Source organism: Amblyomma americanum, chromosome 5 (assembly GCF_052857255.1).
Source record: "Amblyomma americanum isolate KBUSLIRL-KWMA chromosome 5, ASM5285725v1, whole genome shotgun sequence".
NCBI classification, from domain to species: Eukaryota; Metazoa; Arthropoda; class Arachnida; order Ixodida; family Ixodidae; genus Amblyomma; species Amblyomma americanum.
Genome location: NC_135501.1, coordinates 8,254,901 through 8,275,257, shown reverse-complemented (window position 1 = coordinate 8,275,257; position 20,357 = coordinate 8,254,901). Strand labels below are relative to the sequence as shown.

General features: G+C 44.4%; 1 protein-coding gene across 11 annotated transcripts in view; it reads right to left on the bottom strand.

The window, feature by feature from the left end:
• Window positions 1-8,267: 8,267 nt before the first annotated feature.
• LOC144132266 (glutaminyl-peptide cyclotransferase-like) overlaps window positions 8,268-20,357 on the bottom strand; it is a 237,140-nt gene continuing 225,050 nt past the window's right edge. For 7 of the 11 annotated variants that reach the window (XM_077664571.1, XM_077664573.1, XM_077664568.1 and 4 more), the window contains 2 exons: window positions 8,576-8,684; window positions 8,268-8,449 (listed from right to left, as the gene is read on the bottom strand). In XM_077664571.1, the coding sequence (XP_077520697.1) occupies window positions 8,429-8,449; window positions 8,576-8,684 (130 nt within the window). In that variant the 3' untranslated portion in view covers window positions 8,268-8,428. Of the gene's footprint in view, window positions 8,450-8,575; window positions 8,685-13,397; window positions 13,852-20,357 lie in introns of those variants that run through there. The other 4 variants (XM_077664576.1, XM_077664569.1, XM_077664575.1 and 1 more) reach the window with 2 other exon arrangements.

Here is a 20,357-nt window from a genome sequence, read left to right as displayed (position 1 = left end):
AACTGGTTCATCACACTTGCTAGGATATCCAAACTTCAGCCAGCCTTTCATTGTAGCGACTGACGCCTCGAAGTTTGCAGCAGGTGCAGTGCTGTCTCAGAATTTTGACGGCAAGGAGCACCCTATCGCGTTCGCGAGCCGGCAATTCAGTCCAGTCGAGCAGCGGTACAGTGCCACTGAGCGGGAGTGTCTTGCAGTGGTTTGGGCCGTGCGGCACTTTCGGTGCTACCTCTATGGCCACAGATTCAGGCTAGTGACCGACTGCCAACCCCTTAAGTGGCTTCTAAACGTGAAGGATCCGAGCTCGCGCCTCGCGCGCTGGAATCTGCAACTTCAGGAATGCGATTTCGAGATAGAACACAAGCCAGGCAAGGTGCACACTAACGCGGACGCATTAAGTCGACCTAACCTGGTACGCACCGTGAATGAGTTTTGTCCGGCCATAGATACAAACGATCTCCGCACCGAGCAGCGAAAGGACAAAGGGCTAGAGAACATTTCATGCCATTTCTGGGGGGATCGCCCGGGATCCCGACAATTGTTACTTTGTTGACAACGAAGGAACCCTACGAAAGCGCACCCGGCCTACGCGGTCAGGAAGGAAGGCTAGCCAGGTGTGGGAAAGAGTGGTGGTACCAAAGTCAATGGTGCCGCACGTCTTGAGGGTTTTTCACGATGCCCCATACGCGGGCCATTTTGGAGTAATGAAGACCCAAAGAAGGTTGGAGCGCTACTACTATTGGCAGGGCATGCGTTCAGATGTTAAAGAGTACTGCGCTAACTGCCTTTCTTGCCTGGAAAGAAAAACTCCGAAAAACCGCAGGCCGGCCCCCCTTCAGGAATTCGAGGAAGTCTCGACGCCTTTTGAGAGGGTTGGCATGGATATCCTAGGCCCACTTTCGACTACGACAACAGGAAACAAATATGTACTGGTGTGCGTTGACCACCTAACGAAGTATGCTGAGATAACAGCACTGCCCGACCAAAAAGCAGAAACTGTGGCACGTGCCTTTGTAGAAACAGTGGTTCTGCGGCACGGCGTTCCGCGGCAGTTGTTAACGGATCAAGGGTCAAACTTTGTGTCGAGGTTGATGAAAGCTGTGTATAACCTTCTGGGAATTGGCAAAAGACAGACCACCCCTTACCACCCGGCTTGTAACGGTGCTGTGGAGAGGCTTAATCAAACAGCAAGCAAACTGTTATCCCATTATGTTTCGCGAGACCAACAGGATTGGGACCTCTGGATACCGTTTGCTGTTTTTTCTTACAACACGGCGGTGCACGAGAGCTCCGGTGACTCCCCTTTCTACCTCTTGTACGGTCGCGACCCAGACACACCGAATGCGGTGGTTGATGGACAGAGACGGGTGCCATACGGGTCACTAGATGATTATCGAGCCGAACTGACGTCTCGATTGCAAGTGGCCCATGACGCAACAGCCGAAGCATTACGGGAAGCAGCCGACAAAAGAAAAAGGCGGTTCGACACTAGGGCTAGGGCGGTTCCTTTCAGGGTGGGAGACCACGTATACCTTGAGTGTGTGCAGGTCAAGGCAGGGCTTGCCCGTAAGTTAACGCCCAAATGGAAAGGACCTTACCGCATAGTAGAGCAGCTATCGCCGGTTAATTTTCGGATTCGGGAGATCGCAGGGGCCTCAACCGCTGTGGTCTATGCTAACCGGTTAAAGCAAGCACCAACATGCTCGCCTCTTTCTGAAACGGCTGCCTCAAGGGAACAGGAGGGGGAGGATAACCTTCGCACGGAGCCCGCCATTGTAAATAACCCTGCATTGCAGAAAAGCGGTCAGAGCGGCCGGCACAAAAATTTCAGTCCATGTGATGAACTGGAACACTTCATGCAGTCGCAGCTCGGAGGCGCCCTTCTCGAGGAGGAGGCATTCCAATCTGGCAGACATATTCCAGCCGCTAGGTACTAGCTCCGTAACCGAGTAGTCGACAGGGAGGTACCTCGCTAAGACTACATTTCCTTGTTTTGTACATTACAAGTGCGCTTCGTTTAGTTTCATTTTTTGTTCGTTCTCTTGTTTGAGATGTTGTACATACTGTTAATTATGGTCTTATATTGTGCACTCGAGTGGTATCTACGGTGAAGAATTGTTCTGAAGTTCCGCTCTGGCTCGGTACTCGTGGGGAAGGAGCGACTTGTGCGGGATACTGGCCCGAACAGCGCGGCGTGTGTGTGTGCGCGTGTGTGTGTATGACGAATTCCTAATGTTCAATGAACATTCCTTTTAAAAAGGAGCGGATGTGACGATTCGTGCACATGCACCGGTGCCACGGCGAGCCGGTCAGTGACTTTTCCTGGAGACGGTTGGCCGCGCCGTCCTGGCGTCGGGTCGCAGCGGAGAGACATGACCATATTTGGTTGTGGCAGAGAAACATGACCATATATGGTAACCGTCGACGGCCCTGTCGAACGACGCTTGAGTGTCCCCGTCATTATGCACCCCTCGAGAGCCACGGGGGAGTGGACAAAGGCGCGGCCATGGCTGAAGAAAGGGGCAAAGGCTTTAAAAGCGGAAGCCGACGGGAGGAAGGGGGAGAGCGATCGGGGCGAGTGGACGAGAGGGCCGGAGACGGAGCGAGGCAGAAGACTGGGGCTGCGCATTGACCCGAGCCCGGGGTCTAGCCGTCGCTAACGTTCGACCTTCGCCAACGCGCCTCCACGCCTGGCAGCTCATCCAACGACCAGCCGAGAACGAGGGCAGCACAGCCCGGCCGCTGCAGACAACCAGCTATTCATCGAGCCCGTGCCACACCACGCTGACTCAGCAACGGCGACGACGAGCCCAGCTTCTGTCCCGTAAGCGGCATCGAGCCAGATGCTTTAATTAAATCACTTCAAAATCATTTTGGAGTCTGTGCATCAATCTCCTCATGCCCAGTGTGGACCCAGGGCCATTTTAAGAAACTGGTTCATCACAATAGTTCAGACCTTAAGAGTTTGTGTTTCGCATGACCCCGCGACAACAGGCATGTGAAATGCGTTTGCAAACTGTTAAGGTCTGAACTGTGCAGACAAGTAAGGTTATACACCGACTGGCTACTCACGGCATGTTTTGCGTGCTACCCGGAATGGATTGCTTCAAGACGGTTTCATCACCTCAGAAGTGAAGCTGCAAGACTGACGGAAGTTTGGTCAGCGCTGTGTTCGTCCCTTTTCTTTTCATTCTTCGTTTATTTGGCTGTGCGCCGTTGCAATGAAAAACTATGAGCTTGGATCAAGAATACCAACTAGCCCAAGAACTAACTCTACCGAAGTACATCTAGTATTCTATTACTTTCTACCCTAGACTGCCTTCTTAATTTAACCCCCTGCATCCCCAGCCTCTATATAACTTATGTTATCATAATCGGTAGGAAGGATTTTATGTTCGTCTTATCGCCTTTCCCTTTATAGATCAAATTCATTTTACTCTGTTTCTAGCTGTGCAGAATTTGCTTAATTGTTATGACTGCCTCCAATGCTTTTATCAGCGTTTCCTTGCCTCTTGGGCCAAGTTCATTAATTAGCTTGATTGGAATTTCGTCTATCCTGTGGATGTGCATTTTGGAATAGTACTTGCTTCTGCCTTTACCAGTTAGGATTGGTCAGTTCTAAGCTGTTTTCTATTGTGCTGTCCTGTGTTGCTCCCTCATTTGGGGAGGGTACCCTAACATCTTTCCTAAATGACTCAGCTATAATTGATGCAATGTAGTTCACACCATCAGCTCCCTCTAAACATTTTCCCTCGGCATCGTGAATCTGTTCCTGCTTTCTGTGATTCACTTTGCCCAGCCAGCTTATATGGTTCCAGGATTTTCTCGGCCCCCCTTTAGTTGCATTACAGACTTCAGTAAGCCAGCGATGAGAGGAATGTTTTATTTTAGCCTGGACAAGGACCTGCACTTGCTGTTTCTTTTGTCAATAAGATTCCCATTTTTGGTCTATTTCCGTTTCAGATAAATGTGCCCTCTTTGCTTCTCTGTGTTCCCGTGATGCCAACCGTCGTTGTTCGGTGGCCTTCCTAATTTCCTTATTCCACCAACTTCGTGGCTTCATCTCCAGCGGTTTACTCCTTTTACTTGTTTTATTTTTGTACTAATGAGCAGTTCTTATTATAATACCACTTTTCCATGGGATGTTTATTGCTTCCTCTATGCTGGACGCTATTAGCACGATTTGTTTGTCATTTAATTTTGCGCAGTCTTTTTGACTTCCCTTCATTTCTCTTTTGAGCAGGGCTCCCAACTGTAGACTAATACGCCTATGATCACTCCCAAGGCTGTACTTCCCCTCTTCGTCTATTTCCATTATTGCGAGCTTGCTATACATCCCCTGCGAGATTAAGCAGTAGTCTCTCCAGAAGAGTGTTGTAGCGCCGAAAAAGACAATAATTAGCAAGCGAGACGGGACAGGCGCCTGTCCCGTCTCGCTTGCTATGTGTTGTCTTTTTCGGCGCTACAACCCTCTTCTGGAAACATGCACCAACTAGCCCCCCAACAAGTATTACTAAGCAGTAGTCAATTGTCATTTACCTGTTACGGGATTCCCACATGATTTGTCCCTCACACTTAGTTTCTGTATCTACATTAACTAGGTTGTGTCGCTCACAGAAGTCTAGCATCAACTTCCCATTACAATCTGTGTATCCATCCAGATCCTCGATGTGGTCATTCATGTCACCCAGCAGAATAATATCGGCACATTCTCCAAACTGCTTTATATCGTCATTGAGACACTTGACTAGATCTTTATTTTCTTGCCTGCATTTGCTGCCTGTTCCTAAATAACTATTCCTAGCCCTGTTCTTTTTCCGGCAATTGTACCTGATACCCAGACATGTTCTTTGCATGTTGACATTATTCTTTGCCAACTTGTTGCTTGATGTATCAACATACCTACTCCTCCTCCCTTCCTCTCTGTTGTTGTTCTGTTGCTCCCTTCCCAAACGTAGCTATCAGTAAACGGAGGATCTTCTAGATCCCTGAGATGTGTCTCGCATAGTGCGTATACACCTACTTCTTCGCCCTTTAACTCGTGTTATATTTCTAACCACTTTGCTCTCTCTCTCTAACACCCATTCTGCTAACGCTCGATGGTTGTTAGTGAACCTAGCGGCTGGCGACAGCAACTGGTCTACACTTCTTGTTTCGGTTTCACTGGAACAAATTTCAGATTGCTAACGTGCCGCCCGGTGGGTGTTAGCACACTTAGCGGTTGGCGATAACAACTGGTCCACACTTCTTGTTTCGGTCTCACTGGAGAGAGTTTCAGATTGCGAACGCGCCACATAATAGCGACTATAGCCGCCCAATGGGTGTTAGCGCACCCAGCGGTTGGTGATAACAACTGGGTACACTTCTTGTTTCGGTTTCACTGGAGCGAATTTCAGATTGCTCACGCACCACCCAGTGGGTGTTAGTGCACCTAGCGGTTGGTGATAGCAACTGGTCACACTTTTTGTTTCGGTTTCACTGGAGCTAATTTCAGATTGCTCACGCGCCACCCAGTGAGTAGGAGCGTCCCCTTTCAAACGGGGTAGTGCCAGTTGCCACCATGCTCAGGTTTTTTTCCGTTTATTTTTTGTTTAACTGAGTTGTAAGTTAAAATTTGCGCTTTCTTTAAATGCCTCTTCCTACACTTGTAACCTTATGTCACCTCCCTGCTTTTGAGCCACAATCTTCCAATCGCTTTTTGCTAATTTACACCATTTACATGACTATTGTTATCTCCGAACCCTAGGGTCTTGGGAAGAGTGAATGTGCCTGCATCGACATTGGGATGGATACCATCACATTTTAGTATGAGGTGTCCTATTGTTTCTACAGATTTACCGCACACAGCACACGTGTCTTCTTCGTTAAATTTCTTTTTATAGCTGCGCGTTCTAACACATCCTGACCTAGCTTTAAAGAGTAGGGCACTGCATCTTGAGATATCATAAAACGCTTCCTTCCTGATCTGCCTTTTCCAGTATCGATATAGTTCTATACACTATGCTTCTTTTCCATTGAATCTATCCAATTTTTACCTTCCACGTTTTTAACCTGTCGTTTAATGCTCTTTCTCTGTCCTCATGTCTGCATACTTACTGGTTGGCTTCCTAGTCCTTTTCCTCCATTGTGAGTCAACGCTCTATCTGTGTAGGCATTTAAATACCTTAGCTCCCCACCTCTTATCGTCCAATCTCCGCAGGCGTTCTTCGTATAGTATTTTACTCTGAGCTTCCCGTGGTTCGAACGATGTCCAGCCCCTATCCCCCTGTACTGCCTCGTTTATGGTTTTCCCATGGGCACCTAGTGCTAATCTTCCGACAGCTCTCTGATTTACTTCTAATCTCGGCTGAACTTCTGCCCTTAAGCACAGAACTGCATTCCCGAGAGTTAGCCCCGGCGCCATTATTCCTTTCAAAATACCTCACTACTTCATAATTGTACCCTCCCAATGCTCCATGCTTCATTATCCTGGCATCTCATTGCAATTTTGCTATGTGAGACTGTTCATGCTTTTCCGTGTACATCTGCCCTTCGTTTACCCATACCCCGAGATATTTGTATTCGGCCACTCGGGGTATTTCATGGCCTTGTATTCTAAGCTCCTGCTCAGTTGTTTCGTTGAAAATCATCACCCCTGGCTTAGTTGCATTAAAACTGAAGCCTAGACTGTTTCCTTCGGCTGCACAGCAATTTTCCGGAGTTTGAAAATCTTCCTGGCTATCTGTGAAGGGTACAATATCGTCCACAAACATTAAACCCGGAAGTCGTTGCTCAACAACCCTCCCGCCTATTCTGTATGACAGATTATAACCTAGATTGCTTCCTTGTAGCCTTCTTTCCATACTTATCATATAAAGCATGAACAGCAGCGGCGACAGAGGACAACCTTGCCTTAATCCTATGTGCACCTCGACAGTTGTACTAGTACTCTTTAGGCATATGCGATCACAGCCGTCAGCTGCCGAAACGGCGACACTGGCCACAGTGCGGTCTCGTTGCCTGACATTACTGGTCGCAGTATATGTTTACGAGCACTTTTAGGATTTATAAATCATTATATGAGAACATATTTGCTGACTTCGTGCCCAAAGTGAAACACATATTTACACTAGCAGACCAGTCGACATGAGCACGCAGCAGGTGTGAAGAAATAAGCGAGCTGTTATGTTAAAATTCCCAGCTTGTGTGCACCCGCATGTTCCAGTAATGTTTCTTTGTTTCCTGTGTGTGGAGACGGAGGGTGATAGACAAGCTAGTCACACTAGAAAGTGATAAGAATTATTCACCACCATTCTTTTCATACTCTGAGGCAGCAAGCTATGAGAAGCTTCACCTCAGGATAACCGAACTTAGAAAAAAATTATAGCAGCCAACATAGTCTAGCTGCTTTTCAACTTTCACTGTACAGCATGTAGGAGAATTGACATCTGAGACAAATGCTATAATATTGAACTTTCACTGCGCAGGAAAGCATCATTTGAAAATTGTCTAGGTGCCGAACATGCATGTGAACTAGATAAATGTCGGTGTCTCTAGCTTGCATGTGATGCACTGCATGCTTGCATATAGGAATATTGCACTGAATGGTTGACTTAATAATTGAGAGGGACGTTGGGTGATTTCAAGAAGTGCAAAATGGTGCAAAGACAGCAGAGGTCGGTCTGGTGGTCATTGAGGCAATTATCCATAAGGATGAAGAGTAATAAACATGCTATAAAATTGCTAGTTTTAAAAGACCAAGGAACACATTGTGTTCACAGAAATTCCAGATTTTTTGGTATCACCAGTGTCTTGGGACAGTTTACCTAAGTCAATTAATGTACAAGCTATGCCGCAGTGTTCACAGCAAAACTAAAACTGGATGGGAATGCCTTTCGTTTAACATCGCGCAAAACTTAGTCAGAGGAACTTGTAGAAAATGCTGAAATCAACTCGGATCAAGCGTCTATGTGTGCTGGAAAAGCCGAAGCATGATTTTCTTACGCTCTACCATGCTATTTATTATACTTTACTATTTGTCACTCAGATCTCCTGCATTAAACACATTTAATACATGCTGTGCTGTATAAAATGTGCCTGCAAGATTTTTTTGCAAGACAAAGGTTATACTAGATGTTATTACTCACATAACAAGTAAGAGTTTCCAATTAACAGCTGATGAGCTTTCTTATTTTGCAGTTCAACAGTAAGCTACTTAGATATATCTGACTGCAAATAAGACGTTCACACTCCCTCACCTTCAAGAAGCAGAGGGGAAAAGCAGAAAATGGTGAAAGCATACAACGCTTTAATAATATACAAAATCAGAGCCGGAGATACTCAGTAACAAAGGCTTTGAATATCTTGTTGAGGTTGTTGATGGTTGGATGGTGCAGGTTTTCCGCGTTGTCGTCCTTGGTGTGCCAGACGTCTGGGAACGGGTTGGGAATCACGTGCACGATGGGCACATCTGCACAGAAAGGGGCACAACGTTGCTCTCCCCCAGCCTCCCAATAATTGTAAGCCAAGTAAGCCCGACTTGTGTTTATGATGCAGGTGCTCGCAGCTGTAGTCACATGCGCACCGTTACACTTACCTGGTTACCTTGACTGTGATGCATGCGCATATCTATTGCCGTTAGCACTTGAAACGTGCCAGCGCCATCGTTAGAATCCTGGACACAAACCCATCGTGTCGACTGCACCCTATAAGAGAACGGCGATCATCGGCTTCGCTCTGTGGGAGTGGTGGCTGTACCATGAAGCAGGCCACTAATCCTGAAGAGAACTTCTTGTTGGGCTAGTTGGTAATTGATCATAGTTCTCTCGTGTCCCATTCATTGTGATCATTGTCCCATTCTCTTCTCTCGTGTTTGTGTGTGGTTTTGGCGCCTTTCAATTACAAAGACCACTAATCCATTTCTATTCATAATGCAGGTCCGCAAACTGTCTGCTTTATTTACAAAGAAAACCAGTAATTACTGCCTGGTGTAGCTTCCGAGCCCACAGTGTTACGTAAATGTCACTACTGAACGTCTAGAAACTGTTCGAACCGTGCTGCTATCCGTGTTACAGTCCGGGGACATAGAAATGAATCCGGGACCTGCCGCTACAGAGGCAGTGCTTGCTGATTCATGTTGAAAAAACCAATGCAAAAATGGGGGCCACAATGCTGTCTCACAACTGAAAGGTTTAATAAACGACGGTGGCACACTTGCACACTTAAGGAATGCGCATGCGGGCAAAGGGGCATACACCAAAGATTATTCCTTCCAATTGGGCTAGTTTGAGTAGATTCTAAGACTCTATTCCAACTAGCCCTGCTTTCCATCCTAAGTGCTTGCTGAATTGAAGAAGCTGCCCTTGCGTCCAACTACGATAATCAATGACGTTCAAGGCATCAAAAGCAAGCTAATAACAGCAAAGGAGGCTACTGCTGATTTAATTCAAAGGATTGCATATATGCGAGCTACCGCCAGACTCTCACTACTTTGAAAACAGATGTAGAAAGTGTGCAACGTAACACAGAAAAGACAACTCAGCTGGTGCAGAATCTGGAGGCCCGAATTGATCAAGACAAGAACCCCTCACGGAGATGAAATTTTTACGGCCTTCCAGATTCTACACGATCCGAGACATTTCCCATGTCTGAAGAAGTCATCATTCGCCACTGCTGCGATCAACTTGGTTTGACCTTAGACAGTAAAGACACTGAACGTGCACACCGTCTTGGGACTCACAACACGCAATGCCATAATTGTAAAGCTTGCGTCCTTTAAGACAAAACAAATTATCCTCTAAAATAGCCGCAAACTATATTTCAGAATTGGTGTGGATTTCTCCCGCTGGGTTCAAAATGTAAGAAGGCAACTTGTCGCCTTTGCCAAATCCAAGGATGCTAAATTTTCTCTGCGGTACAAAAACTTCCATATAATAGGACAAGATGTCAGGCAAGCTGGTGCTGATCCATTGTTGTTGAGAGCGTTTAAAAACATGGACAGAAGACAGAAAACATGTTGTTTTCATTTTGTTCTGGTTTTATCCTGCCCTGTTCTATTCTTTGGTTTTTAGCCTTTGCTGTTTTATTGCTTGTCATATTTCTGTGTTTTGGGTATATATGCGGCATAAGTTTAAACAATATTTATTGCGATGAGATAGGTGCCAAAGCGATGGGCAGGTGCTGTGGAGTGCGACAAGTTCAGCAATGAATCGGGTGCGAAGCTATTATTGCATTTCTGCGTTGAAATATGATAGTTGATGTCTTGCAATCCGCATGGTTGCGCTTGTATGGCGAACAGTGCAAGGCTCCAAGTCTGCATGCAACTTGTTGGCGTCCTGTCATGCTTTCACCATGAGAAGTTTAGACGTGATATCCCGGGTGCGTGTGATTGCAAGTTGAACATAGCGGGCTGTTTTCAGGCAGCAATCATCCGCACGACATCCCGGTCATCTCTTCGTGCAAAGAAAAGCACAAAATAGCTGTTCTTAGTCTAGATGTAGAGGGTATTATAGTGCAAACAAAGACAAGGACAAGAGAAACGAAACACACGCACAGGCGCTACATCAAGATGAACTACCAACTTGCCCAACAGGAAGTTTTAATCCTGTTAGTCTAATAGTAGCATGTATGACACAGTTTTTCCATATTTTCATTTTCACGAGCTTCAACACGTTGCTGAAAAGGGAACAGCGCGAACACAGGATGAAGAGAGGAACGTACGACACAGGCGCTGTTTACAACTGATGTTCATTTGAAAGGTGCACACATATAAATAGTCTCGCGGCAAGCTGTCAGCTGAGCCAACGTCAGGGGCGGTGTAAAGGGCCGGATAAAGGCGATAAAATCTTAAAAGCTATAAAAGTTCCAAATTTTTAACAAGAAACGATGCCCGTGGGAAGGGAGACATGAGAGAAAGCAAACAACAAGATGTAGGTGAAGGATGGAAGATGGTCATGTGGTGAGGTAAAAAAACGAGAACGTGGCTAACACTTGGTTAAAAACTTAAAAAGCGAGATAAAATCACTTGCCTAGATACGTGTCGCCCCGGTTTTGAATTAGGTAAGCTTCATATATCTCACGTGTGCGCTTTTCGTGATATCTTTTCAGGACATTTGTCTTGTCCAGGGCTGGCACGCAAGAGCATTTCTTGCAGTGAATGGGCAAGTTGCTGCCTGTGCCGGCATTGAGTGAAGTCGAGTGTTCCATCAGACACTCATTGATACACCTTCCTGTTTGCCCAATGTAAGACGCACCACACGATAGCGGTATCTCATACACAGCGGAAGTTACACATGGCTTTAAAGATGGCGTCCTGTGCTTAATCTTGCACGTGCTTTTTGGCAGATCTTCTTGGTTGACTCGTCTGCATAGGCCTCCTAGTTTGTTGGGCGCCGAAAAAGCCAAGTGTATTCCGTGCTTCCCGGCTATTTTCTTAAGCCTGTGGCTTGCTTCGTGTACATAGGCAATTACCACTGTTCTTGACCGGTCAGGACTGCTGTTAGCTCGATGGGAATGGCGAAGCTCTCGAAGTAGTTTTTCTGCCAAGCTGGCAAGGAGCAAGAGTGGGAACCCCGTGTCTGCCAACCGTCCGACTTGCGCCTGGAAACTGGTGGGGATGCAGTGAAAGCAAGATCTTTGCAGTGCGTTCCTTAGCGTTGATGTGGCAACGCTGCACTTCACAAGTTTCAAGTGCGCTGACGAAAAGGGCAGGAGGCTTTTCATTGAGCGTGGCGCGTATCTCCAGCAGATGTGATCTGGAGTGATGTTGAGGATCATGTCAAGGAACCTGAGTTATTATTATTATTATTATTATAGATACCTCAAGGGCCCTTGAGGGCTTTACAAGTGCTCAGCCTTGGACCAATGTTCTACGTCCCGCCATGGTTGGACAAAACCGAACTCCTGAGCATCGTCCGGACTACAGCCTCAAAAGCCAAAGCAGAGGACATCAATGTCGTCATACACCTAGGCGTCGATGCGCTTTCCAAAAAGCCATGCACGGGCGGAGCAATCAACACCACTGAGGTTGTATCTGCACTGCGCAAAAATGAATCAAAGCTGCTTCTCTCATACAAAGAAGGCGGATTCGTCGTCATAGCCAATGAGACGTACTCTCAAAAGGCAAAAGAGGCACTAGGAGAGAATTTTGAACAAGTAATAGGAAGAGCCCTAAACAAGGAAAAAGCGCGAGCTGAAGCACTGTGTCGGAAAGCAGGCTTAGAAAAGTTGGCATCAAATATAAAGAATTGCAAAGGGCAGACTTCGAATGCCTTCTTCACTGCAAAAACTCACAAAAAAGTTTCCCCTTTCCGAGTAATCGTCTCCGAGCGAGGCACCTGGCAGCAAATGGTAGGCACTTATATGCAGAAATCGCTGTCGGCGCTAGCAATTGATGACCCATTCCTCATCAGAAACCCCGAAAAGGTATCGCGCTACCTGCAGCTGGAGCACCCTGAAGGGTTGGGCGTTTTCTCCATAGACATCAAAGACCTTTACTACTCTCTGCCGCAACCGACTCTTCTAGCAACTGTCAGTGAAGCTATAGAAGAACATGGAACTACTCGCTTTCAAAACAGCTGTGGCATCAGTGCCAGCATGTTCCTCGGCCTGCTCCGGCTCTAGCTTCAATCTTCTGCAATAAGCTTTGAGGGGACCCTTTACAAGCAAAAGGATGGTGTGTGCGTAGGGTCTTGCTTAGCAACCTGTTGCTGGCCAAATATGACAGGAGATTACTCCCTAATCTTAACAACTATGGGGCCGTCAAGATAATGCAGTACGTGGATGATTACCTGGTCTTATTCAAACCAAATGCCGCCAACAAGCTAGCAACACCAGAAGGCATCATAGGCCTCTTTAAATCAAACCTGCAAGGTTTCACTTTAAGTTCAGAATTTCCGGAAAGCAATGAACTCAGTTTCCTTGACATGATCCTCAACATCACTCCAGATCACATCTGCTGGAGATACGCGCCACGTTCAATGAAAAACCTCCTGCCCTTTTCGTCAGCGCACTTGAAACTTGTGAAGCGCAGCGTTGCCACATCAGCGCTAAGGAACGCACTTCAAAGATCTTGCTTTCACTGCATCCACACCAGTTTCCAGGCGCAAGCCGGACGGTTGGCAGACGCGGGGTTCCCACTCTTGCTCCTTGCCAGCTTGGCAGAAAAACTACTTCGAGAGCTTCGACATTCCCATCGAGCTAACAGCAGTCCGGACTGGTCAAGAACAGCGGTAGTTCCCTATGTACACGAAGCAAGCCACAGGCTTAAGAAAATAGCCAGGAAGCACGGAATACACTTGGCTTTTTCGGCGCCCAACAAACTAGGAGGCCTATGCAGACGAGTCAACCAAGAAGATCTGCCGAAAAGCGCGTGCAAAATTAAGCACAGGACGCCATCTTTAAAGCCACATGTAACTTCCGCTGTGTATGAGATAATAAGAACGGAAAACTGGGCGAGTTGGTAGGGAATCATGTTTAACTGCGCAAAGAAACGAAGACAGAGAAGAAGAAGGCACGACACGAGCGCAGAATATCAACTGATTTTTTATTCAAGGAAAAATCCTATATATGTATCTTCATCCCGCGGAAAAACATGCTAAAAAACCGACAACACAAACACTATCACACACTATCTTGGCACATGTAACGTGATGCCACTGTGATCACAACCTAAAAGCAATCTCCGCATCATCAGAGACAAGATACAAAACAAACAGCAAACTCACGGGCACCCTCCTGTCAAGCTAACACTCCATACCAAGCGCTAGCAGGCGGTGTATCAATGAGTGCCTGATGGAACACTCGACTTCACTCAATACCGGCACAGGCAGCAACTTGCCCATTCACTGCAAGAAATGCTCTTGCATGCCAGCCCTGAAAAGATATCATGAAAAGTGCACACGTGAGATACATGAAGCTTACCTAATTCAAAACCGGGGCGACATGTGTGTCAGCAGTGCATCCATCAACCTGATGTCTAAGGATACTGCCTATCTAGGCAAGTGATTTTATCTCGCTTTTTTAAGTTTTTAACTGTTTTACACCAAGTGTTAGCCACGTTCCTGTTTTTTACCTCACCGCATGCCCATCTTCCACCTTCACCTGCATCTTGTTGTTTGCTTTCTTTCATGTCACCCTTCCCACGGGCATCATTTCTTGTTAAAACTTTGGAACTTTTATAGCTTTTAAGGTTTTATCACTTTTATCCGGCCCTTTACACCACCCCTGATGTTGGCTCAGCTGACAGCTTGCAGCGAGACTATTTATGTGAGGCACCTTTCGAATAAACATCAGTTGTACGCAGCGCCTTTGTTGTACGTTCCTCTCTTCATCCTGTGTTCGCGCTGTTCCCTTTTCAGCAATGTTATACCAACTAGCCCGCAACCACACCCTTGTGAACTTCAACACGTGCGTCTTTTCAACACCTTTCCTAGAAAACCATTAAACGTCGCTAAGATCTCGGCACAGTCACGTAGCATTACCTCCCATATTACCTGAATTTTATCATTGCATGTTAATCGGAACCTGGCAAAACAGCAAACATCAGACCAAAAGCCACTCATCAAGCAGAATAAGGTGCACACTTCAATGCAAATTTTGTGATAAGCAGAATGACCTAGAATATTTAGCTTTGCTGAGCAAACGTAAGTTTTGTTGGAAGCTCGAGGAAAGAATGTTAGTACTATGTGCTTTTGCAGCTCCTAAAGCCAAGTGAACAAAAAAAGAGCATCAATAAAGACACTACTGGTGGAGCTATATCTCGACTCCTAAAACAAATGTCTCTTTCACCAAGCAGTACTCAGGAAAGGTCCAGAGAACAGATCGCACTTGCATGCCTTTTTTAAAGCAACTGAACGCCCTCAATCTCCAACAATATTCCACGTTCTCTGGAGCACATCATAAAGTTCGTCATGTGAAAAATGCTGCATCATGTTATCCTACTTCAAACAGTAAGCAATCGAATGTGATGTATCGGCCCAGAAGTTGAGACTGCAGATGATTAGTTTCCCAATGTATACCAATGTATACCAATTGTGTTTTCTCGTTGCCATATATGTCAACACCGCAGTAGCTGCGCTGTTGCTGCCAACAAGGAATCGAGAAGGAATCCGATGCAGCGCTTCGCCAGGTTGGAAAACTGCCGAACTACTCTCCGGTCATCAACAAAAATGTTTCTAACCACAAGTGATGCACAAGCTTTGAAATATTTGTGTACTCAAGTGTTTTTTTATTTATTTATAGATATTGCGATCTAGTACAGATCATAGCAGGGTGGAAAAAACAACCAAAACACAAACATACAAACACACTCAAATTCATAACATTTGCAGGCACTTTTCAAACACCAATAAAGAATTATGATTAACAGTCTCGCTATTAAGTTTGTTCCATTCAGTAATTGTCCTCAGAAAAATAGAATATTTAAAGCAGTTCAAAGCGGTTATTGTTAGTGCATGCCTTCGTCTCATGTTATAACCTGAGGAGTAAGCAAAATATTTAGAAGTATTAACTTTGCAATGACCTTTTATAAGCTGGAAGAAAAACTTAAATCGACAAACACGATTGCACTCAACAACCGGGGATAACCCACTTCGCCTCACAAGCTCACTTACATATGCATGGCCGTATGAGTTAAAAATAAATCTAACTGCTTTATGCTGTATTCTGTCTAATTCTGAATGTTTGTTAATGTGAAAGGGTCCCAGATGATAACAGCATATTCTAGTAACGGACGGATGAGGGAATTGTACACCAATAGACAAACACTAGGTGGGGATGATTTTAGTGAGCGCCTCAAGAAAAAGAGTTTCCGCATTGAATTCACTACGACAGCGTCTATGTGTTTCGACCACGAAGGTTGTTAGTAATCCATAGACCCAAATATTTATACTCTGTCACCTCTAATAATGATATGTTCTTAGCACCGTACACAAAATGAAGAGGTATTTTCTGGTGTATAATTTTCATAAAAATGGTTTTTTCAAAATTAATGCACATCTGCCATTTGTTGCACCACGCAACCACCTTCGCTAGGTCATTATTTAGACGTACAGTGGTCATCAACTGAAGGCACCACTTGATACAGAATAGTCATCTGCGTACAGCTTCACGCAGACTGAAAGATCTGCCACAATGTCAGTATATATTATAGAAATAAAGAGTGGTCCCAAAACAGATCCCTGGGGGACGCAGACATAACCCAGACACTGTTAGAAGATATATTGTTTAGAGTGACGAATTGACACCTGTTTGAGAAGCAAGATGTAATCCATGTAAGTATCCGGTCGTTTTTAATATAACTTATTTTATGAATTAGTTTATGTGACACCTTCTCAAATGCTTTGCGGAAATCCATGAATATTGCGTCTTTGCTTTCCTGATTAACCGACTGAGCAAAGTCATGCACAGTTTCAACTAAATGTGTACTTGTAGAAAACCCACGCCTGAAACCATGCTGAAAATCAGTAAGTACTTTATGCTCTTCCAAGAAACCTAATATATGTTTATGAATTATATGTTCTAATATTTTACATGATGTCGACGTTAGAGATATAGGTCGGTAATTCTCAATACGTGCTTTTTTTCCACTTTTTGTGCAGAGGTTTAATCGCGGCTGTCCTCCAGTCATCCGGTAAAGAACCATCATGTAAAGATCTGGTGAATACTACTGTCAAGTATTTTTCGCTCGTCTACATAGCGCTTCAAAAAAGTGTTTGGTATGCTATCGGGACCTGGTGATTTTAACATCGTCTCTGAAATTACAACATCAGATATGGCAGGGAGTGCTGCAGAAAAGTTGGGCAGACAACCGTTGTCCTCTGTTGGTTTCGAAGGCAGCATTGCTTGGCGTGGTGTAGGCATGTCACATTTTTCCCTACGCCCCACGTCGCTGCCAATTGCACGCCACCTTCGTTAACAAACTTGATGATTGTCTATAGGCCCCAAACGATATAGTTTAAAAAAGAATGAGCAAACAGTAAAATAAACCTTCTAGCAACTACACCACCCCTGAAAGTATCCTCGTTCTAATCATTCGTTTTTCGGAAATCTTGACTAGCATACGCAGCTTCATTCCAAAGCGTGAGCTCATATCGAACCTGGTGTTATCTGATAGCAACTTGCACATATTAACAGAAAGGTGGCTAACAGATGACCATTCATTTTCGAACTGCGCAAAGAACAACCAGAGAGCAAAGGACACACGCACACACAGAAGTGCAGACTTCCAACTATTTAATCGAAAACATACAAGCAGTCCTTTTATACCATCTGCAACCACCACTAAGCAAAACCATACAATCAAAACAAGGGCAATTATCTGCGTAGAATCGCACCACTCACTTCACGATATTCTAAATGCCCTGGACAGAGCAAGCGCAGTGACAAAGAAACAAAAGAAAAGAAGACATCCCACCTGATGCTAAAAAAGCAGGTCACTACTTGACTGTCAATCCACCCACGAAGCTAAATCAAAAGCTGAAACAAATGAGAACAAGGACGGAAACAAAAAAATGGTAAAAACCCGAGGGTGCCACTATTAAACTCAAGCTAAACCCAAGATGCGAAAGAATGAAAGCGAAGATGGAACCAAAAAACACGGTCAAAAGACGAGAGTGCAACCATAAAACCCAAGCTAAACCCTAGACACAGAAGAATGAAAGCGAAGATGAAACCAAAAAACACGGTAAAAAGACGAGAGTGCAACCATAAAACCCAAGCTAAACCCAAGACACAGAAGAATGAAAGCGAAGATGAAACCAAAAAACACGGTCAAAAGACGAGAGTGCAACCATAAAACCCAAGCTAAACCCTAGACACAGAAGAATGAAAGCGAAGATGAAACCAAAAAACACGGTAAAAAGACGAGAGTGCAACCATAAAACCCAAGCTAAACCCAAGACACGAAAGAATGAAAGCAAATATGGAACCTAAAAAAACACGGTAAAAAGACGAGAGTGCAAACATAAAACCCAAGATAAACCCAAGACACAAAACAATGAAAACAAAGATGGAACCAAAAAAAACAGTAAAAACACAAGGCTGCCACCATAAAACCCAAGATAAAACCAAGACACGAAAGAATGAGAACGAAGATGGAACCAAAAAAAACGGTAAAAAGATGAGGGTACAACCATAAAACAGAAGCTAAACTCAAGACATGGAAGAATGAAAACGAATATCTAACCAAAAAAACACGGTAAAAAGACGAGAGTGCAACCATAAAAACGAAGCTAAACTCAAGACATGGAAGAATGAAAACGAAGATCTAAACAAAGAAACACGGTAAAAAGACGAGAGTGCAACCATAAAAACCAAGCTAAACTCAAGACATGGAAGAATGAAAACGAAGATCTAAACAAAGAAACACGGTAAAAAGACGAGAGTGCAACCATAAAAACCAAGATAAACTCAAGACATGGAAGAATGAAAATGAAGATCTAACCAAAAAAAACACGGTAAAGAGACGAGAGTGCAACCATAAAAACCAAGCTAAACTCAAGACATGGAAGAATGAAAACGAAGATCTAACCAAAAAAACACGGTAAAAAAACGAGAGTGCAACTATAAAAACCAAGCTAAACTCAAGACGTGGAAGAATGAAAACGAAGATCTAACCAAAAAAACACGGTAAAAAAACGAGAGTGCAACTATAAAAACCAAGCTAAACTCAAGACATGGAAGAATGAAAATGAAGATCTAACCAAAAAAACACGGTAAAAAGACGAGAGTGCAACCATAAAAACCAAGCTAAACTCAAGACATGGAAGAATGAAATTGAAGATCTAACCAAAAAAAAACACAGTAAAAAGACGAGGGTGCAAGCATAAAAACCAAGCAAAACTCAAGACATGGAAGAATGAAAACGAAGAGCTAAACAAAAAAACGGTAAAAAGACGAGGGTGCAACTAAAAGCCAAGCTAAACTCAAGACACGGAAGAATGAAAACGAAGATCTAACAAAAAAAACACGGTAAAAATACGAGGGTAGAACCATAAAACCCAAGACCCGAAAGAATTGAAGATTGAACCAAAAGAACAGGGTAAAAGTAAAAAGACAATGGTGCAACCATAAAAGCCAAGAGAAACCGAAGACACGAAAGAATGAAAATGATGATCAAACCAAAAAAACGGGGTAAAATGACGAGGGTGCAGCCATAAAAACCAAGCTAAACACAAGACCCGAAAGAATGAAAACGAAGATCGAACCAAAAGAACAGGGTAAAAAGACGAGGGTGCAACCATAAAACCTAAGCTAAACCCAGGACACGAAAGAACGAGAACGAAGATGGAACAAAAAAAAACGGTAAAAAGACGAGGGCGCAACCATAAAAGCCAAGAGAAACCGAAGACACGAAAGAATGAAAATGATGATCAAACAAAAAAAAACGGGGTAAAATGACGAGGGTGCAACCATAAACACCAAGCTAAACACAAGACACGGAAGAATGAAAATGAAGATCTAACCAAAAAAACACGGTAAAAAGACGAGGGTGCAACCATAAAAGCCAAGCTAAACCCAGGACACGAAGGAACGAGAACGAAGATAGAACCAAAAAAACACGGTAAAAAGACGAGGGTGCAACCATAAAACAAAAGCTAAACCCAGGATGCAAAAGAACGAGAACGAAGATGGAACAAAAAAACACAGTAACAAAATGAGGGTGCAACCATAAAACCCAAGCTAAACAAAACACACGGAAGAATGAAAACGAAGATCTAAGCAAACAAACGGCAAACAGATGAGGGTGCAACCATAAAACCCATGTAAACCCAAGACACGAAAGAACGAGAACGAAGATGGACCCAAAAAAATACACGGTAAAAAGACGAGGTTGCAACCATAAAAGCAAAGCTAAACTCAATACAAGGAAGAATGAAAACGAAGATCTAACCAAGAAAACGCGGTAAAAAGACGAGGGTGCAACCATAAAACCCATGCTAAACCCAGGACACGAAAGAGCGAGAACGAAGATGGAACCAAAAAAAACACGGTAAAAAGACGAGGTTGCAACCATAAAAGCAAAGCTAAACTCAATACAAGGAAGAATGAAAACGATCTAACCAAAAAAACAAGGTAAAAAGACGAAGTTGCAACCATAAAACCCATGCTAAACCCAGGACACGAAAGAACGAGAACAAAGATGGAACCAAAAAAAGCACGGTAAAAAGACAAGGGTGCAACCATAGAACCCAAGCTAAACTGAGGACACGAAAGAATGAAAGCGAAGATAGAATGAACAAAACACGGTATAAAGACAAAGCTGCAACCGTAAAACCCAAGCTAAACCCAAAACACGAAAGAAGAGAACGAAACGAAAATGGAAGTCAAGGCTACAACCATAAAACCCAAGCTAAACCCAAGACACGAAAGAAGAGAAC